The sequence below is a fragment of the Leptidea sinapis genome, chromosome 9 (genome assembly GCF_905404315.1).
Source record: "Leptidea sinapis chromosome 9, ilLepSina1.1, whole genome shotgun sequence".
Lineage (NCBI taxonomy): Eukaryota > Metazoa > Arthropoda > Insecta > Lepidoptera > Pieridae > Leptidea > Leptidea sinapis.
The window spans coordinates 14,371,766-14,396,968 of NC_066273.1; the positions used below are offsets into that span (position 1 = coordinate 14,371,766).

Here is a 25,203-nt window from a genome sequence, read left to right on the forward strand (position 1 = left end):
AAAACTCTTTTGTTCTGTGCGCGGTGTGAGAACTCGCATTGTCGTGATGGAGGATGAGGCGGCGGTTGCAGTTCTTTTTACGGAGTTCAGAAACGACCTGTGACAAACAAATGCTAGCATACCATTCTGCAATAACCGTTCCTTGTACCTCAAGAGGAATAGTCGCAACATGGCCGGTTTTGGAGACAAACGTGACCACCATTTTTTTTGGAAGACTCCGTGAACGAACAATTTTTGTTTCGGGTTCGTACGCGTATATCCAGGATTCGTCACCGGATACGATGTTGTATACCGCATTTGAGGATCCTGCGTAGAATCTTTCGAGAGTTCCTACGCACCAAGTAACGCGAGCCGCTTTTTGTTCTTCACAGAGCTAATGCGGTGTCCATCGGGAAAACAACTTTTTTACACCTAATTGTTCATGCAAGATTATATGTATTTGACTCATGCCAATGTCTAAAGTTGCATGAATTTCGCGGTATGTCACATGTCGATCTTCCTCAATCAGCTTACGCACAGCATCAACGTTTTCTTTGGTGACTGCAGTTTTTGGACGACCTTGACGGGGGTCATCACTGAGCTTGACACATCCACGTTGAAACTCACCAAACTAGCGATAAATTGTGGTTTTGGATGGAGCTTCATCACCAAATGCAGAAATCATCCGGTCAACACACTGTTTTTGTGTTAAACCACTTCAAAATTCATAATAAATCATCACTCTAGAATTTTCTCGAGTCAATTCCATTTTCTCAACGACTAAACAAGTTTGACAAGACCTTGTGACAAGACCGAGAATCTTTTTTTAAATAAATAAATGGTATTCTATTTTTAAAAATTTGAAAAATTGAAAACTCCTTGGTTTTAAAACCAAGGAGTTTTCAATTAAAGAGATTTTAATATGACAGGAACAGTGGAAATATTCCACTCCCGATACTTTTAGTGCAGCCCTCGTACTCATTCTCTGTTTACCTTCGGGCTCGATCCTCTGCGGCGCTGCGGGCGGCACGTCTCGTATCTCTCCCTCCGCGTCAACGACCTCAGCCAGCCGGTAGTCTTCTGGCTGCCCACCAAAATACAAATTAAATTTGCAACTAATCCGCGCGAGTCCCGCATCGTTCATAATCATTGGTTACAAATTTAATGTGTATATAAACCCAGAATTAATGAGGGATATCACTTTAAAAATAACAAATTGTTTAATACAAAATAACGTAAAGTAAAGTAAATATACAAATCAATCTAAAATGGCGTTGCTTATCATTATTTGACGAACCATATACCCGAATGGTTAGTGACCCTGACTACTATAGAGGTCCCGGGTTCGAATCCCTGTAAGTGCAATCATTTATATGATGAATATGGATGTTTGTTTCCGAGTCATGGATGTTTATATGTATTTATGTATGTTTAAGTAAGTATATTGTATTAAATATATCGTTGTCTTGTACCCATAGTACAGGCTAAGCCTAGTTTGGGGCAAGATAATTTGTGTAAAAGTGTGTCAATATTATTATATTATTATTATTTCACTCACTATTGCTATCGATACAAACACACGGGGCCGAGGGGAGTACTGAGTTACAAAAAACCCTCTAAATTAAAGATACAAAGAAGTAATTAGTATTAAAATACAGGCCCGGCCTAATTTAATGCTAGTGACCACTACAATAATATAAAATATTTTAATTAATTATTAGAAGCACTACGTGTGTAACACTATAATTACTTTCGTTTTTCGTTTATTTCTTGTGATAACATTCATATAACATCTTCACAGCTATAATATTATGTTTTATTTTTGTATTTTTCAGCTGTTCGTATTAAATTTGTAAATTTTTATTGTTAAAGTTTAGAATAATTAAGTAATGATTAGTTTAAGATTAAAAGTGTATCTAATATTACTTACAAAATCATTTTTTAATCGAAAATCGAATTGGATTTATGGGCGATGCGGTATACGAAATAATTAAATTTATCCAAAACTCTCACTCAATAGTTTCGGACCAATAGGAGATCCTTCATCAGTGTGAGTGTAGTGAGTTTTCGGTAGCCGCCATAGATAATATACTATACAATACTAGAGATAGATGTGCAACTGTTTTTATATTGTAAAATGTGTAACCAGCCTAAGAGATGGCGCTGCGTTATTTTTACGCTGTTAGCGTACCGTCGCTAGATGGCGCTAATTATGTTTATAGTTTTTTACTATTGTTGTAGACCGTACCTAATGAATGCTTATTGATGTTTGTTTTGTGTGGGTGGAAATTCTTATTAGGTTCAGCAGTTACCTTTAAATAAGGAGAAGCATTCAATGATTACAACAAGATAGTCAAGTCTTGTTTTAATAAGTAAGTTAAGTGAGTTTTATGCTATCACTAGCTATCTATCCATCTATCATGTTTGTCAAATTATTGCCATCGTGGTGAAGTTGCAGCGTACCTAATAGAATAGGTGGCAGCACTTTCAATGAAAATTTTTTTCATGTGCCAATGTAGGGAAGTTGCACCCCCCTGGTAGCCGCGACGCGTCTAGTCGGTACGACAATAAAATTCAAAATTCTGAACTACGTTATTTATACCAAAAGTTATGTTACACGATATAATTGGTTGGGACATTATTTTAGGTGACAAAACCTGTGTCAGAAGATCCCGCTCTTCCATATCTGTAATCACTAAGTAGGAAGCTACTTAACACTAATAAGGTCTGGGTGAATGTTTATTGTGTTCGCTAGTATATTGTGTAATAATTTTTATAAATAAATAAATAATAAAGTTCTTAAGAATTTATTACGTGTACTTTTTTTATTAGAAATATAATCAGTTAATGTAGTCATAAATTAAAACATACTATAGAGTAGGCAGATATAATCTATTTTTTTTGTTACTTTAAGATACGTTAAAGGGCCTCCGTCTCCTCATAGTTCTTGGTCAATAAAATAAAGAAATATATAAAAGCACGACTCACTCGTATGACTTCTCCGTAGTCGTCGGCCCGGGACCTCTCTTCGTGGCACGGGTACATGGCGTGGTGCCTCTTGTTACTCTTGAAACAGCCTCCCGCCCGGTTCTCGGCGCGCACCGGAATGTCGTGCTTGCCCGTCAATACCCACATCTCCAGCTCACCATCAGATTCCGAGTCTGATGATATCCCTCCATCAGTCTCTTCTCTGTAGATGTAAAATTTTTGATTACACATTGTGCTGTCACACTGTTGTTATAAAATCTTTTCAAACAACTTCTAACAATCATTTATTTGATCACAATGTAAAACGTGTTAGGGTAATGTTAGTAAACATTTCTGAACAAAATTGTTACTTAATAAATAGTAAAAAATACTACTAATAAAATTTATTATTAAATAGCCTGATCGGTCGCTCCATTACCAATCTATGGTATCATTAAGAAAATCACTTTTGTTGTTGTAAGATTACCACACAAACGTTTTAACAATTCTTTTGAATTGCGTAACATATTTGCTCCACAAAATACATACTAACTCGACTTAACGGCGGGTGCTGACATAAGTCGTCAAAGATCATATTACTGTCATACTATAATCATAATAGGTTTGATACCTCTCGATATACCTAAGATGGGCCTGCTGTCTGCTTGTTCCATTACTTTTTAACAAAAAAATAATACACATCCAACTGTCGGAAATCCAGTGCTCTGAACGGCTCGATCATCTGGCGTTACGATGAGACATCGCTTCATTGCGTCTTCTACCGCATTCTTTCACGGGGAGTGTCCCGAAGAGCTGTTTGCCCTGATTCCTCTCGCCGAATTCCATCTTCACGACACGTACAATAAGGATCATCACCATCTGGATGTGTGGCGGTCCTCCACAGTGCGGTTTTGAAGGAACTTTCTTCCACGTACAACCAAGCTGTGGAATGAGGTGCCTTAAGGCGACACTAAATGCCAGTGACCTTGAGCGATATGAGTTCACGGCTGCCGGCCCGCCATCATATATAACAAAGCCAATATTTTCAAAATTCTTGCGTGGAAAACAGTTTATATGCTTACAATCCTCGTTATTCACTACTAATCTGAATAAACGAACCTACACAAAAAAGTACAAGCTATAAGAATAACTTTTCTGAGAGAAGTACCAAAAAAAATGCGTCACGCCATTCCAAAAAACTTGTTTAACTTCAAAGAAAAGTGGTAGTTCAAAAAGGCTCGGCAGTGTTAACTATAACCAACAGCAAGCATTAGCAACCTACAAATAAGACTTAAGGATATGTGTAACAGGATTAAGTAGTGTTCATAGCTCCAAATGCTATACTTTCACCACAAAACTTGTCTAAAAACACCATGTTTGCGTGTTTTCTGCTTACTCTTCGCCTTAAGCGGTGTTTCCGAGATGATAGGTCCGCTCGTTATAAACCGCACTTCTCTCAAAGCATTCATAACTGTTAGTTTCAATATCTTTCCGCGGCGGCTGGCTCAGGCAATGAAAAATTAAAATAAGTCCATTTAAATCCGCTATACGATTAAGAGATTGGCTTTTTAAATGGGAGCATTCTGAAGGTATTCTTCATCCTACATCGTATCAGATCGCGAATTTAAATGCCGGCAGTTCCACAAACAGGATGTGAGTGGCAAAACTCATGGTTGTGCCAGACATCAACGTGATGAGGATTAGGTATTTGATGCCCGGTGGTGGAAAATGTCTGCTGTTGTTAAGCTGAACAACTCACAAGACACACAGAGAGCCCACATCTCAGCGTAAAGCTAAAGAATCAAGTATTAAGCATAGGATTATATTCCATTTCTTTTTTTATGGAAACCTGATGATGAGTGATCACTGTTGCCACACTCTGCTGCAACACCAAAATAATCACAGGAACGTTACCGGCATTTCATAAAGGTGTACGCGCTTATCTTGAAGGTAACCATGTCGTATCGTCCCGGTATTGCGATACTAGGAGAGGCTGTAAGGGAAGTGTTGTCGAAGAGCAACAAGAATACGACAAATCGTTCTTTTAGAGGTTAACGCGCAAACTTAAGTCTCTTGACGACCTGTATAGCCGAGTGGTTAGCGATCCTACTACTAAGCTAGAGGTCCCGGGTTCGAATCCCGGTAGGTTCAAGCATTTATATGATGAATATGGGTGTTTGTTTCCGAGTCATGGATGTTTAAGTAATTATATTGTATTAAATATATCGTTGTCTTGTAACCCATAACACAGGCTATATATGCTTAACTTGGGGCAAGATAATTTGTGTAAAAAGTGTGTCCATATTATTATTATAATTATTCTGAGGGTTAGATTGCAAAAGGTTGGACAAGGACATGGGTTTTCCTTTCATAATTCCTATTATAATATCCTTCTGTGAATGAAAATATTTGAATTTGTAACATACTTGACGATCTCCTTGGCTTTATTCCTTTGCTGCTGCATGAACTCCTCAAGCTCAGCTCCCTCCAGTCTGATTCGTTTCCGGACCGTCAGTTCTATGGTGCGGTCGCTTCCCTTTTCCAGGAGATCACGTGCTAACGTGCCTGGGGATGTTCTGGAACAATAATGATTGATAATGTAATGTTTCGCGGTTGGCAATAGTGAGACAACCGTTGTTCAGTAAGTAGCACTGTACGCGGGGACGTCCGCTCCGTCAACGTCAAGGTGGAGAGATTTATTATTTTAATTTAGCTGATTGAAGTATATAAAGAGCTGATTTAAAAGGAAATGATCGGTTGATATAGCTGTGTATTTTTTGTGAACTGAAGAATAGAGGCAACAAGAGTTAGTACGGTTAGTAATAAACCCATAATATTGACTACCTTGTTAGTATCTAATTTAAGTTTAAGGGAGATATGTGTGAATGTAAGTGGGAATATGTGCCTAATGGAAGCGTAGAAAGTATGGAGGATAGAAATTACAATTTAATATTATTGCGGGAAATAAATTTGTAAAGAATCTTTATGAAAGGGGAATGGCATAAAGTAAGAAGAAAAGGGATGTTGATGGGGCGAGGGATATCCTTCGGTAGAAGGCCATATATAGGAATTGACAATTTAGGGCAATAGAAAAAAATATGTTCAAGAGAACCTTCTTATCCAAGCTAATGCAACTTCTATTCCCATTATGTGACATCTGTACAGGGATGCCTTTGTTTTTAAATGAATTGTGAAGTTGTTTGAAGATTTGAAAGGATTTTTTGTTAGGTCCAACAAGCAGCTTAATGAGTCAGACAGGATTAGAGCCTTGTTGATCTTATTGTGATTCAACATATGACACCGCCTCTGACAGGGCAATTGATTCGCCAGTAAAGATGGAATTCTGCGGGGTACTTTTGTAATTTAAAATTATATGGAACTTAGGGTATGGTATGGTATAGGGCTCCTGTTTCCGCAATTAAACCACTAGCATGGGTCCATTTTGCGTGCATTAATGGCCGGTTACTCCAACCAGCCCAGCTCCTTCCAGAAGTTCAGAACGTTCCTGGGGTGTTCACAGACTTCTTGGAGCGACCTTGTATTGGTTAAGGTTTTTGCCCGTTGGTTGGCCACCCCCGCACATTCCAGGATTACGTGAGCGATCGTTTCGTCTTCGGTCAGACAACCTCTGCACTTAGGGCTGTCCGTTACGCCGATTGTGAAAAGGTGTTTGTTTAGTGATGTGTGACCCGTTAGGGTGCCCACCATTATACGGATGTCATGTCTGTTGAGGCTCATAAGTCTACGTGTCAGTTTGGGCGATAGTGCAGGTATCGCCACCTTCGACTGTCTACAGCTTGAGACATTCATCCATCGGATGTTGTGTAGGTCGTTGGTGAGAGAGCGAATCCATGAGTGCATTTGGCTGAAGGGCAGTGGCAGAAGTGGCAATGGACCAGACAGTGTATTTGCCGATGCCCGCCTCGCAAGCTCATCCGCTGCATCATTACCCAACGAACCACCATGGAACTTAGGGATCCAAACTGCAGACCCGACCCAGCTATTCTTGGATAATTTGGATGCGTCCGTGTACAACGTCACCCGATCAGACCAATCAGAACGTTAATCAACGTCGCACGGTTAATGTCACTGTCGACGTCATGACAGTGACAATGATTGTTATCACGTATGTTATTCAGACTAGATGTCAAGACACTACAAATATAAAATAAATTATTCCAAAATTTCCTATACGCATGGCTAGATCATTTGTCGTTGCGTAGAGACGTCGCTTCATTCTGTGTCTTCTATCGCATTCATCAAGTGGAGATTCCCGCCGCCGAATTTCACCTTCGCACGACACGCCCCAAATCAGGATATCATTTGGATGTGTGGCGTGTCTCTACAGTGCGGTTTTCAAAGAACTTTTTTTCCAAGAACAACGAGCTATGGAATGAGCTTCCTTGTGCGGTGTTTCCGGGAAGATACAACATGGCTACCTTCAAAAAAGCGCGTACATCTTCCTTAAAGGCCGTCAACGCTCCTGTGATTCCTCTGGTGTAGCAAGAGAATGTGGGCGGAGGTGATCACTTAACATCAGGTGGCCTGTACGCTCGTTTGTCCTCCTCTTAGATAAAAAAGTTCTTATAACGACATCACTGCAAAAAATGGTAATATAGATATTTTTCATTTGGCTAATATCAATAAATTAAAAACCGACTGCATTAAAATATTAAGTTCTTAGTTATGTAAGTTAAATGTTACAAGTAAATTATTGTATTGTGGTATAGTTATATATTTTATAAATCCCTTTTTTTTAATAATAGAAATGTATTTAAGTCATTTTTTATCATCATCTTTGTTCAACTGTTCATTTCTTTAATATCATTATGTTTAATTGTTCAACTTTGTTATTCTTTTCGCACTATTGTAAATGTTGTTTACACCTGTAAAGACATGTCGTATTGTACTATCCCTTGCGTACTTGTTAAGTTTTAATTGCATAATGATGTGTTGTTGGTGTAACTATCTAAATAAATAAATAAAAAATCAGCAGTGTTACCTTTCAGTACTACTGGGTTCGGAAAACATCAGAATAATTCCGTAAATACTTTACAAGACGTCGCAACACTCGGTAACATACTTCTCACTAGGTACTATTAACTCATACACACTAATACATACATACTTAAAAATACTAGCGTATAAACGATCTGACTGCACAATAATGCGTGACTAATTTTGATTTGTCGTAGCTGACTGTTTACGACTTGTCAATCAAAATCGGTTACAGTATCAAAATATCTTTCTGTACATCCGTTAGAATTAATGTTCTTCGTTGATTGTCTATACCCTAGTATGTCGTAAGTCTGTGAATACATATTACCAATAAACTCACGAAATTGTATCGCTCTTCTTTGTCTTTCTATAGAAAAGTTTTCTAAGTAATAAAAATAAACACACATTGTTTACGTTATAGCAAGTTATGTCATACTCAACCTTATAATGTGAGTCATAACGTCGCGATTCAAATACGTTGATAGGTGGGTACATATCGATTTCTACGACTCACGATCTATAAATTTATGTCAAAAATCCAAACAATTAATCCAAAAGTATAGTTAAAATATTGGAGAAATAATAGACTATATCATACTTCAGCTAGTTAATAACTAAAAGCCTAAGAATTAGACTGACCAGCCAAATTATACTTTTTCTTGAGCTTGTATGTTTGTGTTATTGTTTGTACTCACAAAATACCCTGAATTAAGTTAACAAAAATTGTGAATCAGTAAATAGTACCTAGCTGTTAATACAATAGAGTTCTGCGGGTGTGAAGCCCACAGTAGGAACAGATCCCTTGCAAATCCAGTTTCCAAGTCAGGGAATGAAGCAAGCACCACTTTTGGTCCCGGTGTTCTTGTCACTTCGGCAACTGAGTGGCACAGGTGGAGATGGCGGAGGGCAAATGGGTTGCTCCTGGCACCTTCGAAGGCTCGTGTGAGTTTGTCACTCATCCATTCAATCTGAAATTAACACTATCATGTCAGTCTAATAGCTTTATATTTTTTTAAATGTGCAATTAAGATACTAAACCATACAATATTAATTGTGCTTTACACTTCTCATAAAAGGATATAGATGGAACTTTGGAGACTCTATTTTGCGTTTGGTGCCTACAGGCAAAAGAAGCTCTAACACGCATAGACCAAGAGCTTTCTAGGAAGTAGGTGAAAATTACAAGTAAATTAAAGCGAAATTATGTAAAATAACTCATGTGACAACGGCTCACCGACCTTTTAACAATATTTTATTTAACATCGGTGGCACAGACACTATAGGATGGTAAGGGATTTTGGGACAAATAGTTGGGGTCATTTGTGGCTTGATTTACTACCATGAAGAGTTGGGATGGTAAGTTGCCATCCCATCACGCAAAATAGCCATAGAGTTGCGGCAAATAGCGGGTTATTAATGTAACTAGTTCAATTTAATATACTTCAAAATCATTGCAAAATAACCCATAATTTTTGAAGTAATTTTATCTGTGTATGCACTTTAGAGTCTCTATTTAAATGTGGCATTTGACTAAATTGTGGTGTATCTTCCACAGAAGCCATAGTAGAAAGAATAGAACAGAACAGGGGTTTTCCCATATACAGAGATATAATATAAATATGTACATATAGTTAATATACCTGAGATTTCGCAAATTCGACCACATTATAGCTAACATTAGACAATAGTAGTAGCGAGTATGCCACCAGACCAGAGTCCTTGTTCCTCCACAGCTGATCCAACATGTGTGATAACTCCAAAACTCTTCCGGCTGTGTCGGTACAGACCAGAACGGATCCACCACCTCTCAATGTTGTTAGGATTGTTGCTAAAAATAACAAACTAATGGAAATTTCTAAAACTAAACACAATAATATTTATTATTGTTTTTTGTAAGGAAAAGTAACCGTTAGTATTTTTTTAATCATATGCTAGTCATTAATAGTATCCCATTGGAGTGCCAAAAATTATATAACTTATTAGTGTGTCGGTGGTGCAAAGGGTAAGTGTGAGCCTCTCATTTGGGAAGTGCTGGTTCAATTAACCATTATCATATGTACATTTATTTGACAGTTAAGGTTAACTTTTTAAGGTTAAGGAAAACATTGAAGATTTACACACACAATTGTACAATATATACTAGATTTACAAAAAGGCCAGGACCAAGTGTGATTTCTGGAAATATATAAAATATTTAGCAGCATTGATTTTTGTTATTTCATTCTTTCTTAGCTATTATATTAATAGCAATGAGCCAACTGGTTAAATCATGAATGGAACAAACAATTTAGTGATGATATACTCCAGGTTCGATTTCATTAATAAATCCTATTCTATAATGCAGCACTAACTCATAAGTTTCTCATCTCTAAGCCGCCTTCTTGGCTGCACATAATCCGCATTCATAGCCCCAAGTAACAAGAGAGAAGGTCTCATTATCTTCTCTATTTCACATCCGTTAAGATGCCTTTCTTTTTTATGATTGAAGTCTGGTGCATACACAATATCTTCTTCTCCTGGTGCTGCTATGCGCCAAATAGTTCCACCAAGTAAGTGACCAGCTGGTACTGGTGTTATTTTGAGGCCAAGACCCTTTCCTAAAATAATATTCATTTATGGTGATCATTTATAATTTATTTCAATGGCAAATAATGTAACTATTAAGTCAAAATAAATATTTGTCTAAAAATATATTTTAATTTTGGTAAAAAGAGTATTTTTATATACTTTTTGATGTATTTATTCATATTTTATAGACATTTTGATATGTGCTAAAATCTAGTGCTTATTAAAATATATTTAGAGATAAAAAGATTTCTTACAACTCTTTTAATTGGCACATATCAAGAATTAACTTAGATTCTGGATATTTTGTTACTATCCAGCTAGGTTCCGAATATTAATAGTAATTTTTATTACCACAAAATAAATACTTTTATCAAAAAAATATACTATTGTTGTTCCAATGTCAGTTTAGTAGTCATGAATCTTGTTAAACCTTAAATTAAAGCTTACCTTTCATATCCACACTCTGGTTATACTTTAGCTGGGTTATCCTATCAAATGCAGTGTCAACATCATCAAGAGTGAACAAGTCAAAGTCTGATACGTTCCGGTGAGATTGGTACAAGTCATACATGAACATTTGACCCATTTTGTATACTGGTAAGGTTGCATATATGGGACAACTTAGACCTAGTTGGCCCACCGCATATGGTAATGCCCCTAAGTGTAGTGGGTCTGAATGAGATAAAAGTACTGCATCTATGTTGTTTAAATGCCTGAAACAGTAAAGAATTGAATAGATTATCTAGAATACTAGAATTTTTATTTAATGATTAAATTAATACAGTTAAAGAGAGAATAATTTAAGATATATTTTTAAAATTCTTGTATTGTGGATCCATTTTATTGAAGTTTAAAGTTTTATATATATTTTTTTTATTTATGTAGAATAAATAACCTAAAAATAAAACAAACCTTTTCAGTTCTTCAATGAAGTCCATATTAAATTTTTCATCCCATCCACAGTCTAGAAGGAACCTAAATTCGTCTATTTGTAAAATATAGCATGGTGGAGATTCATCACCAGCACCAGAGAGACAATGCAGTTTGATGATGGAAGTCATTGCAGATATCTAGTAATATTTACGTTTTGTAGTGAGTATTTATTCTTATCGGTTTGAACTTCAAATAATAAATAGTTATTACTCAATTCTTATATATACGTCCAGTATTCACATAAACATTTCTCGAATATGCCGCTACTATTATTTTCATAACATTTCATACTTTGTTTACGAGTACCTATTAAAAAATATAAATGTCAACGTTGAACGATAACATTAATCATCACGCTTATAACTAACTCTTTGGACCATAGATGACATGCGTGATTGTCTAACGTTCAAGAATCTATAAAATAATAGCTGATTTTAGGAAATAGAAAGTGATATCTACGAAAAATAGTGGTTAGAAAAAAGATAAATTTATCCCTTTATCTTTCATTTACTAATATATTTAAAAGATAATTTAAAGAAATAAATATTATGACTGTTCATTGTCAGCATGTTAAACATTTATGAAAATTTAATATAAGTTCACAAAAATCGTCACCTTTTTGCTCTTAATAGTGATTTTCATTATTGTAACCAATGATAATATATTATTTAAAGAGGTAGATATGTCACTAGCGCGCCGAAAATCATTCGCCTAAATTGAGTCAATTGGTTCCTTTGGTCGTAGTGGCTCTCTCGATACGAAAACGGTACACACGCGTTTGTTGTTGACAGAATTGCTTACAATTTGATATAGGTAAACCATTAAAATGCCGTTTTGTGTTATGGGAAGATGCACTATTTACGAAAGTAAAAAAAATCATAGAATTACATACCACAGTTAAGAAATCATGAATTATAAAATTTTATTTGATTTCATTATTTATCTAACAAAATTAATATGTCGCCATGACAACGCTGATCGCCGCCAAGCCGATCATAGATTAATGTACAGAAATGACAAAATATTGATGCTGTCTGTTGCGGGATGATCGAGGTAGAATATTTCAGGAAATGATATAGAAAAGTCGTTGTTGCAGTGAATGTAATACGAAATGTAATATTTTTTTAATAACAAGTGCGTAGTTATATAGGTAGCTGAACTATCAAACAACAAAAACAAGTTTTAAGGTAGGTAGCGGACGTAAACAGTGAGTGCTGTTTGCTTACGTAGGAGTTTTTTCAGTAACACTGTCCCTTTCAGTATATCCCTTGCTAACTGCAGAAGAATCAATGGATCATTTTCTTCTTCTCCCATTACTTTATTGTAATAAACCTTCAACAAAAAGATTTTCATAAATAATATAAGATACAAAAAATAAGAATTGTAATTTTAAAACTTTTTGGGAGTCGTCGTTAATAAAATTTAAAAATGGGACCCTTACTGTAGATACCTTTCGGTTTTGTTTTGGTGTCTGTATGTTTTTTATTACTTTATGTATAAATAACTGATATCATCAATGTGGCTATATATTATAATCAATATTAAATTATTTTTTTATAAAATCAATGACACATTATCTACCTAATTTCAATGCAGTTTTACTACTTTATAGCTTTTACTACATGAGCTTATTTAATTTAGGCATAAATCACATGTACGGTAAAAATCATACCTGATGAATTAACTGTATTTTTCTATACAAATACGAAGCAATTATCAAATTAGATTTATCTTTTTTTCGCTTGCGATAATTGCATTTACTATCCTTCTTTGTAGTGTAACCGTAATGTAGTGTGCTATTGCAATATTAAATTATTCATGTGTGCGTTAGTGTATCATTTTCAAACACCGAATGTTGTCTACGTAACCTATCCATACTTTTAAATATCATTGATTATAACACTAGAAATAAGTGATTGCTTGTAACTAATTCTAGTAGGCTTCATAAGATACATAATAGCTTTAAGGGTAAATGTATACACTTTTATAATAAAGTCCCAGCCACTGTTCAGGCATTATCTATAAATAAATATAAATGTTTTATAAAAAAAATGGTTCTGTCGTAAATCCTATTACTCCACAGCTGAATATATAAGTGATCGCACAGCCTGGGACTAGTTTTACCCGAGTTAAACACTCTACTTTTCATTTCGAATATGAAAAAAAAACTAAAATAAAATAAAACTAGTTGTTCATCTAAGCACAGATTAGTAGCCCGCCGATTTATGTTGACTTTTTAAATTTTAAATATAGAACTTACCGCGTAATTGTTGCGGCTTATTTATATGCGGTTGCCACTCAAATAAGTTTGCGCTAAGTTCAGACTGGCTGTTTAGAAAGTCACATAGATGCAGTATTTTTTTAAATTAGTTCTTATTTACATAAAACTATTCACAGCAGTTCTATTTTTAAAGTTCATACCGGCCCTTAGGTGGGAAGTAATTTGTATGAGTTTTTCCCTCTCTATGGAGATCTCAAGGTAGATTTTGACGTTCAATAAGTGATTATAAATCCTATTTTGAATAAAAATATTTGAATTTGAATTTGAATATGGAAGGAAGCAGCATTTTCCACCCAATAATCAGATCAAAACAACATTACTTTCCGAGTATGAGAAATGAAAACAATGTTACTAGAACTACATATTGAAACAAGGTGTACATAAGCATAATTTTATTACCAAGTCGAAACAAACCTATTAATATATTAGAGTCATATTAAATCTCGAACAATCGACTTGGAACAGAATTTAGTATAAGGTCCGATATCCATAATTTATCATAATGGTTATTTAGCGAAGCTATACCGTTCTTGTCAATATCAGCATATTTACCACTTTCTTGTCCATTTATTGATTTTAACGTTTTCTTTCCACTGGGCGCTGTAAAATTAACGACAATTTACAATAATTTGTTTACTATAACATAGAAATAATAGATTAATTTATTTTATCAGAAGCATTAGGACGGTCTCTTTAAGTTAAAATATTGCGTCATCATCTATATAGTATAATAAGAGATTTCCACGTATATAGTCACTCATCACGATATCTCTGGAACCATTAGAGCTAAAGACTTGAAATTTGGTAGGAATATTCTTTTCACCGATTAGAGGTCAGCTAAGAACGGATTTTCCCAAACTCCAACCGCAAGAGTTCTTTTTTATTATGAACAGAACAACGTCTGTCGGGTCAGCTAGTTTATAATAATGCATATATTTCAGTTGCAACAAATCTACTTGAAGACACTCACGAATATTTCCATTTAACCTTTGCCTGTTTTCTGGTATTTCCTCTTCTTGAACCTGGGTCGAAATTATTCTTCGATTGGTAGCTAACATCACATTCAGCTTTTTCTCGAGCCCGTTTTCTGCGTATTATGTAATTATTATATTATAAGATTGTTGATATATATATTTTAATATACTGTAGCGGTTCTCCACAGTGTGGTTTTCAAGGAGCTTTCTTCAACGTCCTACAAAGCTGTGGAATGAGCTTCCTTGTGCGGTGTTTCCAGGACGGAACAACCTTAAAAAAAAGCGCTTACACCTTCCTTAAGGGCCGGTAGCGCTCCTGTGATTCCTCTGGTGTTGCACGAGAATGTGGGCAGCGGTGATCACTTAACACCAGGTGACCCATACGCTAAAAAAAGACGTTAATATGTTATCGAAGCACTAAGGGCCGAGAATGTCATGATAAAAGTCAATGCATAACGAAACTTTATCAACCAAAATTTACCAATCCCTATCTAGTACACATATATTCATAGACATCCCGTTTAAAACTCTTACTGGTAGATCATCCGATCTTTCCTATTGTCGAACATAGATTGATGATTATTTTATTTACTTTTCTTCTCGTATAATATATCTTCATATGTGTGATGAATCATAGCGTAGGTGTTTAAAACTAGAATATGATTCGGTAACACACACAAGTTCATGATGCTGTGACTTTGATAAAACTTCGGCAATTTTGCATAAGGTACATTTACACATTACAGATGAAGGCTATTAAGAATTCCATAGAATAAGGAAATTAAGTTTGTCGTTTTTTTGGCTTCAGAGTTACAGAGTCAATATTTTGAAATTATAGTTATAAGCGTATAAATATTAATACCTCTATAATAGGGTATTAGACATTTTTCGAAAGTCTATGTAAATAGACTCGAGATGTCACGTAAATACTGAGGTTTTTAGCTTTCGAGGTTTGAGTTGTCGAGATTCCATTATAATTACCAGTGGGAGGCTCCTTTGCACCGAATGCCGGCAAGATTGTGGGTACCACAACGCCGTTTCCTATCCAACCTATTTCTGTCGTGAAATAGTAATATGTAAGCATTAATGTTTTTCGGTCTGAAGGGCGCCTTAGCTAATCAAATTACTGGGCAAATGAGACTTGACATCTTATGTCTCAAGGTGACGAGCGCAGTTTTAGTGTCGATCAGAATTTACGGGTTTTTTAATAATCTTGAGCGGCGCTCTTATTAACTTATTGTAATGGGCAGGGCGTATCAATTACCATCAGCTGAACGTCCTGCTCGTCTCATCCCTTATATTCATAAAAAAATATCGTTTTATACACAATATTATTATGATAATTTATAGTAAGTGATGACAAAAACAACTTTACAATTAATAATCTAACTACTTATTCTTCCTTCGTAATACTTATATTATGAACAAAATAATAGATCACCATTTAGTTTCTTAACAAGACAATTGATGAGAAGAAACAGCAGGAACACACCCACTGCTAACAGCCAGTACACCCACCATTCAAATCTTGATATCTGTAGAAAAAGTGTGTGAATGAATTTCCAATAAAATGTATACTTTTTTATTCTGTGTCAAGAAGTAGTAGGTATCTATTTATATTTAGTTTTCAATCTATGGCTGAATAAAAAATATTTTTTGATTTTAATATATTTGTATGCTGCACGGACTTATAAAGTACTAGTTGCTGCCCGCGACGTCGTCCGCGTGACGCTATAAAACAGCAAAAATAATAGTTAAAAAAAATCTAAATAACACACTTTATATAAAATTCAACTAAAAAATAGAAAATAAATTTTAATAAATTTAAATTGAAAATAGTGTAAAAAAATATATTTCATTATAAAAAAAGCGTGTAGAAGACGTTGAATTCTATATAAAGCGTGCTTTTTAGTTTTTTTAAGCAATTATTTAATTTTCATTTTTTAATTAAATTTTTTAATTGAAGGAAGGGATTTTAATATTTGCGAATAAAAATATTTTTGTTATATTGAACGATCACTTAATTCAGCTAGCCGGAGATCACCGAACTAGACAGCGGTGGGACAGACGCCTTATAGTGACGTTTTCAGAAGACTGTAGTGCCATCTGTTAGTTGGCCCGAAAATTAAAGCTTTGGAAGCTGTCACTCGCTTTGAAACCTTTTAACTTTTCTATAATTGTGTTACTGCTCACTGGTCATAAAATGGCGGCTACGTCTAGCGTTTGCGCATGAGTGTAGCTCTCGTGTTCCATTTTGCATATTTACACTACTATATCTATTATTTATGTTCTATGTTGTGACAAAATTAAATAACTAACTCTACGCACAATTTCAACATGGTAAAAAACTGCAATAACTACGTTAAAAAGTAGAGTTAGTTATTTAATTGCGTCAGAACTTTAAAAATGAATTTTATAATTTTGAGCTTATATATAGTTATTTTCGGGGCCCATCTCCAGATGGCGCTAGTTTTCAAATAGACAGCTCATAATGCGTAGAGAGGGCTCTCTTTTCCCTATATATTATTATACTATTTGGAACTAGCTCTTATAATAATTAGCTTAGTTAGATCACTCATTAATAATTTATGATGGAAACAAATTACTTAAACAGCGCCATCTTTTCATAAGTAAAAACATTACTTCATCATTTGTATACGCGTACTTTCCATCATAATTGCCGAGTTTATTAAAATACTGCTAGATGGCTTGAAATACAAATTAACCGCCATCTATTCACTTCTTAGCGAATTAGATACCTTAATTTTGTGCAACTGTCATATCAACATATCGCGCGGTTCCTTTGTAGTTTACAATAAATTACTAAATGGCGCTTATTAGTGATTTATTTGTTTAAAAATTATATAAATTGGCTTATTTTGCAAATTGCATCATGGAATAATCTTATCAAATTAGTGTATTGTCATCGGTCCTCGATAAGTCTACAAAGTTTGAATGAAATCTGGCCGTTTAAAGTGGATCAAAATCGCGTCTAAAAGAGTCAGTTACAAACATACATACAAACATACAAGTGAACCTAATATAAAGCGTGTAAAAATAACGAAACTCTCTAAGAAAAATCGATTCATGAAATTCTCGATTGTATGAAACGTGCAGTCATTGATATATTAACAGATGACGGCTATAATCTTGTAAAAAACAGAGATAGCCGAACTCCACTACGTTTTAAGCAACTGTTCATTTTCAAACTTAGCCGGATTATACTTCTTCGTAATACTGTAATTACTACGATGTTAAAACTTATGTCAAATGACTGCACGTTTCATACTAAACTAAATTTCAATATTTACTTAGGCAGTCTCGCCTCTTATTACGTAGTATTTACATTCTCTTTGTGCTAAGTCTGTATTTAGCAAGTCATACATAGTCTTTAATATTGCCCCGATCTCTTGTCATTCACGCAGAATTTAAATAAAGATTGGCCAATCCGTCACATTTTTCATCCAAACGCTTGTACGTGATTATTGCGTTCTTCTTCTTCGCATCTTTCTTGAAAAAAAATTACTAATAGGTTTCTTGTGCATTGTATCTAGGTTTCTATCGAACGAGAAAATACAAATTTCAAGAAACAAATTCAGTATAACCATCTAAATATATGTATTTTTGCACAAGTTTTACCCGAATTTTGGCCGTTCCTAATGTAGTCAAAATTGTAAAAATAAAGTAAACATTGCGATAGCAACCTAACGCATTTATTTAATAAGAATCTATATGATAAACATTAATTTGAATAATTTGTAAAGATTACTTTAAAAAAAAATTGTGTGTGTCAGCTTCGACGCACGACTGGAGTTTACTTCTCAACAACGAGTCGGTTACAAACAGACAGCAGAAGCTAATAAAAGCATAGCAAATAAAAATTATAGATATTAAAAAAATAAAATAACTTTAAAGTTAATTGTGATTTTTCTTATGGTCAGGTACCTAATTATTAAAATATGTGATCACCGCCATCTATCGAAAACCGTTAGGTTGTCGTATTACTCGAAAGATTCAGTGTTCGATTTGGAAAAACGCAATAGTTTATGAAAGTGACACTAGATGACGTTTAATCTAGTATTATTTGTTTTTAATTTGAACTTAGATAGGGTGTCTGTGGTTCAACGTCATTTAATAAACTTTAGGAAACTAACTTCTAAAGTAACTAACTAGGTGGCCGACAGAAAGATACAATGCTAATTGTTGCCTTAGTTGTTAGCAGACGAAGTCTGTTTTTATTTAATTGAGAAAAACGTTACATCACATTTGATGAGTAGATTTTACTCTCCATATTTTTCTCATACCGGGCGCCTTATTTGAAAATCGATTCTTAAGGAGTAAACTCCAATAAACTCCAAAAATACTTCTGAACACTCTTTTCCGTTCAATGTTATCGCTTTCTCTTGCTTGCCGTCAACAAGCGGTATGTGTTAGATGTAATAAAATGCGATGTAACTTCGACCGATAGACACGAACTAGAATCGCCCTCTTAAATCTAGTCTGTAGTTTTTCCGTTTTAGTTTTTGGTTTTTGTATTATTTATTGAACACACAGCAAGTATTTTAAAGTGAAACTTTTATTTTGAAATAATTATATCAAATATAGGTACTGTTTTTACTTTCTAACGATTTTTAACCGACTTCAAAAAGGAGGAAGTTCTCAATTCGTCGGCATGTTCTTTTTTTTATGATTGTTACCTCAAAACTTTGGACTGGGTGAACCGATTTTGATAATTCTTTTTTTATTTAAAAGCTGGCACTTCTCGTATAGTCCCATTGTAATTTCGTCCAGACCTGACAGTGGCATCCATGACAAAACCATAAAAGTATTAAATTTAGCAAAGTGGATGATAAAGGCGAATGGCAGGTTTCAGAGGAAGTCTCGTACACCAAAAAAAAAGTCGTGTTGAAACATGATATATTTACATTTAATAGATCATTGTATAAGAATATGTGGAATTAATTTCCTTTTTTTTATAAAGTTGGGAGTCATAAGTTAAGTTTTTTCAATAAGTTTTGGGGTTATGTTACGACCCCGTTTGCTTGACTGTTAGAGATCAATACCTACACAAATAATTGAAACAAAATCATTCTAATATACACACGTACATATGGTATATGTATAAATAAACGGTCAGATAAAAAAGCAAAAAACATAACTGAACCAAAATATATATATACGCGTCGAATTGAGAACCTCCTCCTTTTTTGAAGTCTGTTAAATACTACCTACTGCTTAACTAGCACTCCCACCAGGCAGTCTACTAATACTACATAATATACTACTTGCATATTTTGAATAACAAAAACAACTTTTACATTAAATGGTGTTTATTTAGACACTATCTTAAGTACATGTAGTATAGAAACGTATGGATAGTGGCGCCTTTTCAATCAACTACACTCTTAAAATAAAGTAATCCAAGAAGTTAGCTGGTCGCGTCACTCCCTCATGGCGAGCATAGCCCAGGTACCAGATGATACTCATCACATGGGAGCAACACCCCACAGTTCTCAGCCCTACAATGCAGTTGCATTAATAACTTATTATTGCTTCTCTGCCACGATTAACTCATTCAGTTACAATAACAACAAAGTATGTTTATCCTGAAGAGTGGCGAGACTTTATTTTTGTCCGAAGCAGCATTGGATTTATTCCCTGTAATCCAGGTATTTGGTCACGGATCACTTCTAATGTGTAAATACCGTGAAACCTGAAATGAAACCTTCTCATTTACGAATAACTCAATATAGCGCCAACTGATTTCGATTATTCTTTTTTTATTGGAAAGGATATACTTCAAAGATAGTTTGGTGATAGTTTGGTTAGGTTCTGATTACGGAATCCATGACAAAGTAACGGAACTCTTCAACTGCTAGGAGAAAATTAACGATACTCGGCCGAATCTTTTTTATGCTATCCGGATATTTAAGTCATCTACCATAACATAGTTATAGTCAAGTGATTGTCGTAGTCGAATATGATGATCAATGGGACTATATAATGACTTACAGTAAGGGTAGGTAGGTAATCTGTGGTAGAATTTCTAACTGTCTGTAATCAACTTGCAAAGCACTTACGTTCATTGCTGCATTGAAAAATCTAGTATATCTACACATATTTAGACAAATTGTTAATTAGTGTACTTCAAAATTCACTAAAAATCATAAAATAAAAAAAAATAGCAAAAAAACACCCGACTTAAAAAACACTATTCCAAAACAATAGATATAATGTGCACTAAAAAGTATAAAAATAATTGCGTATTTTTATACAATCTAATTAATTAATCTAATACTAGTTACGAATATTGTAATTTTTCGAGTCGGTGTCATCCATGATAGGTATGGTACTACATACATAGTTATAGGTGAGATGTGCTTGAGTCGTGAGGAGGCGAGAGGCGAGAGCGCGTTGCGGCCGAAGGACACCGATTCCAAAAATAACAATAATCGTAACTAGAATTGGATTAATTATTTAGATTGTATAAAAATACGCAATTATTTTTAAACTTTTTTGTGCACATTCAAATTCAAATTCATATTCAAATATTTTTATTCAAAATAGGATTTATATTCACTTATTGAACGTCAAAATCTACCACCCATTCAAAAGAGACTGCCTCAGACCTGAGAAGAATGGGCGCAAGAAACTCAGCGGGCTTTTTTTTTATATAAAATATGGATTACAATGTAATATCGTACAATAAACATTTATAATTAAAGAGCCTGAGGGTGTTCGCTTTAATCCCAGTCCGTGGTGTCATTAAGAAAATCGTTTATGCTATAATAACCTTTCCCACACAAACGTTTTTTAACAATTCTTTTAAATTTCGTAACACATTTGTTTTGTACATTTTCTGGGATCATATTGTAGAAGCATATACATCGCTCAACAAAAGACTTACTAACTCGACCCAACCGAGTAGTAGGCATAACAAGTTTATGTTTGTTCCTCGTGTTAACATTATGAATGTCACAGTTTCTAGAAAATTCGTCAATGTGCTTATGAACATACAAAACATTATCAAAAATGTATTGAGAAGCAACAGTCAAAATGTTTATTTCTTTAAATTTTTCTCTTAATGATTCTTTAGGACCTAGGTTATAAATCGCGCGAATAGCCTTCTTCTGCAGCACAAAGATAGTATTAATATCGGCCGCACTGCCCCATAACAATATACCATAGGACATAATACTATGAAAATAACTAAAGTATACTAATCTCGCCGTATCTATGTCAGTTAACCGTCTGATTTTCTTAACGGCATATGCTGCAGAACTAAGCCTATTCGCCAATCCTTCAATATCCCCCACTGCAATTATAACTATTGTTTTGGAATAGTGTTTTTGAAGTCGGTTGTTTTTTTGTTAAACATTTTTTTATACTATAATATACAGTAAGTATAGATTATTCGTTGCGTTGTTCAATATGCTTTGATCCGCACTGCACGGCCTTAAATTGTAATTAAAATATTTGAATAAATTGTCATGTTTTTGTATCACTCGTTCATTGTACGTGATCAAAATGAACCACAACCTGTCCAAAAATATACGCCTCAAGTGGGCAATTTTTGATAGTTGAGCGCTCGAATTCAAAGGGGTCAAAATGAACTAATAAAAGATTCGCAAAAAACTCATCGGTTTTAAAAAAAATAAACAAATAAGATTTGTGAAATACAGTTTTATTTATACAAATGATTTAAGTTTTCTTTAGTGTTAATTCCGCCAATATTTGTTTTTAAAACAATTCGACGCGTGTTTCGCCTCTACACGAGGCATCCTCAGGACGTGTTGTCTCGCCAAAATCTGGCACTAGTCTCGTGGCGGAATTAACACTAAAGAAAACTTAAATCATTTGTAAAATTATGGATTTCCGCAAAGTAACGCCTAATTCTATAATTTTTTTTTACAGTTTTATTTGACAAACTAATAAGCCGTAAAATCCCTGATGATAATTTGATACGTTAATCAATGATATTATAGTATACTTTTAAATATCATTGTTGGTAATGTTTTAATTAATTTAATTTAATTTAAGGGCAAGGCTTTATTACCTTGGTCATGTCTGTAAGCTTGGCTTGTAGAAGACGTTTAGTGAGATGAAAATACACTGTGGAATAAATACAATTACTCACGCTTAAATACGTATATCGCATAATAATATAGAAACACCGTAAAACCACGATAAACAGCTTAGTTGTTCTTCGTGACAGCACTGACGTTATCTTTTTTCATCTCTTGTTTGACCAGAGTCAATTAGTACTGTACTGTACTAATAGACTCTGGTCTATTTACAGACTTTTCATACTAACAGTAGGGTAACTCTCAATGACGTTCTATGCATAAAGAAATATCACGTCATAGGAAAACAAAGCCAAAATATGGAACATGCCACAAATTACCTACACCATAATAATCTTTGACTGCTATATCAATACATTGTCGCATTTATTCCAGTTGCTTAAAATATTCTTAGTCAATAAGCAATGTAAAACATTTATTCACTGCATGGTTACGTATGTTGAATTTAAATCATAAACTTAGTATACAAAGAGGATGTAAATACTATGTAATAAGAGGCGGAACTGCCTAAGTAAACATTGAAATTTAGTATGAAAAGTGCAGTGAGATTTGACATAATTTTGTAATAGTAGTTAGTATTACAGTATGGCGATTTGCGGCGAAGTATAATCCGGCTAAGTTTGAAAGCGAACAGTTGCTTCAAAAAACTGAATAATAGCCGTCATCTGTCAATCTATCAATGACAGCACGTTTCATACAATCGAGTGAATCGTTTTTTTCTTAGAGAGTTTCGCATAGGTTAGTGTCGAGGACCGGAGGCCACCCCAAGATTATGAAAGTGGTCTTACAAGAGATATTGCCCCAGGAGGGTACCGGCTCTGGTAGAGTAACATACAGGCTTGCCAAAATATTTACCCCCTTATTCATAATGGTCCGCTAACTTTAAACAGCAGCTAAGGAGTGTTTTTTCTCATTCTGACTTAGGTGAATAGAAGAAGACAGAGTGAGAATTAGCAATGCTTTAAGTTAGCAGACTATTATGAATAAGGGGGTTAATGTTGTTGGTTTTAATATCAATTTACTTAAATCATAATGCCAATTACTATGTATATTATGTTAATAAAATAGGTACTTATGTACTTACTCAATGCTATCACGCATCTCTTGAGTCATCTTTTTAGATCGTTTGCAAGGACTGATTTACGTTTTCTGGACATCTTCACTGATTTTCTAAGTTTCCGCCCAGTCTTATTTCGCTTTAAGGCCTCGCCTAGTATCGGAATACTTGGTCTCGAAATCTCGAGCGATTGCCAATTCCGTGGTCATCTGGAGGGCAAAGCCAAATTGGCTTCGAAGAAGCTGGGCGTCATTAATAGAGCACGGCAATACTTAAACTACAAGCCGGCCCACATTCTAGCGCTCTACAACGCGCAGGTCCGGCCACACATGGCGTATTGCTGTCATCTCTGGTCTGGCGCACCCCAGTATCAGCTCGATCCATTTGACCGCGTGCAACGTAGAGCAGCTTGATTGTCTGTGAACGGCTGGATCAATTGGCGTTGCGTAGAGTTGTCGCTTCATTGTGTGTCTTCTACCGCATTTATCACAGGGCGTGTTCCGAAGAGCTGTTTAACCTGATTCCTGCCGCCGAATACCACCTTCGCACCACACGCCACAAGTAAAAAATATCTGAATAATTATTGTTATTAAAATCAATTTACTAACCTACACCCTTATTTTAAGACCAATCTTTCCACGCAGATCAAACTCTTATTTTTAGATGAAATTGCAGTAAATTGATATTTGAAATAAAATTTTTGCCTAAAATCCACATCACACAAGGTAAAACTTAAAATACATTTTACAATCTGCTTCCTGACACAGCTATTGTAAAGAATAGTGGTAAATTTTATTGCCAGTATGCAATATTGAAAATTCTTCGAAATAAAAGCACCGCGGGATGTAAAAGCTTTTAAAATTTTCGCTCAAAATACAGATTCAATTCGGGTGCCCGAAGTGTTTGTGACAGCAATTTGTTCACTTGGTGATGGCGCCTATTGTCTTTGTGTGACAGAATATTGGTGGCATCAACCAGAAATGCCAAGAATAATTGTAGTTGTATTTCCACATGCAACAAAGTTCTTATATATATATAGTTATAGCTATATATAAAATGACTTATGAAGTATTTAGCTCTGCGTTTAAAATCAGTTGATTGATGGAACTGGCCTAGGTCAGCTAAAGTAGGCCTTCAAAGTCAAAATGTCATGAATTACGTGCGACAGAAGCTAGCTAGTACGGCGGCCAGGCAGAAAGAATAAACCTACATAAAATTATTAAAAATTTATCTTTGAACGACCGCGCGCATATACCGCGTTCCGAGAAAGCCCCGTGTTGTTTTAATTTTTAAAATAGTCAAATCTTGATATTAGAACTTAGAAATTAAATATTTTAATATATTACAACTAAAGTAAACAGT

The 25,203-nt window shown here is 34.7% G+C and overlaps 1 protein-coding gene and 1 long non-coding RNA gene across 2 annotated transcripts in view; both read right to left on the reverse strand.

Annotated features, from left to right (window-relative positions):
- LOC126966110 (probable cleavage and polyadenylation specificity factor subunit 2) overlaps positions 1 to 11,751 on the reverse strand; it is a 45,963-nt gene extending 34,212 nt beyond the window's left edge. The window contains exons 1-8 of the mRNA XM_050809985.1: positions 11,425 to 11,751; positions 10,960 to 11,225; positions 10,296 to 10,541; positions 9,585 to 9,772; positions 8,689 to 8,912; positions 5,373 to 5,522; positions 2,968 to 3,169; positions 973 to 1,063 (exon numbers count right to left, since the gene is read on the reverse strand). Coding sequence (XP_050665942.1) covers positions 973 to 1,063; positions 2,968 to 3,169; positions 5,373 to 5,522; positions 8,689 to 8,912; positions 9,585 to 9,772; positions 10,296 to 10,541; positions 10,960 to 11,225; positions 11,425 to 11,573 — 1,516 coding nt within the window. The 5' untranslated portion in view covers positions 11,574 to 11,751. The remainder of the gene's footprint in view (positions 1 to 972; positions 1,064 to 2,967; positions 3,170 to 5,372; positions 5,523 to 8,688; positions 8,913 to 9,584; positions 9,773 to 10,295; positions 10,542 to 10,959; positions 11,226 to 11,424) is intronic.
- A 2,365-nt stretch (positions 11,752 to 14,116) lies between these two features.
- LOC126965924 (uncharacterized) overlaps positions 14,117 to 25,203 on the reverse strand; it is a 73,299-nt gene continuing 62,212 nt past the window's right edge. The window contains exons 2-4 of the long non-coding RNA XR_007729630.1: positions 16,142 to 16,235; positions 14,697 to 14,813; positions 14,117 to 14,326 (exon numbers count right to left, since the gene is read on the reverse strand). This is a non-coding gene — a long non-coding RNA (uncharacterized LOC126965924). The remainder of the gene's footprint in view (positions 14,327 to 14,696; positions 14,814 to 16,141; positions 16,236 to 25,203) is intronic.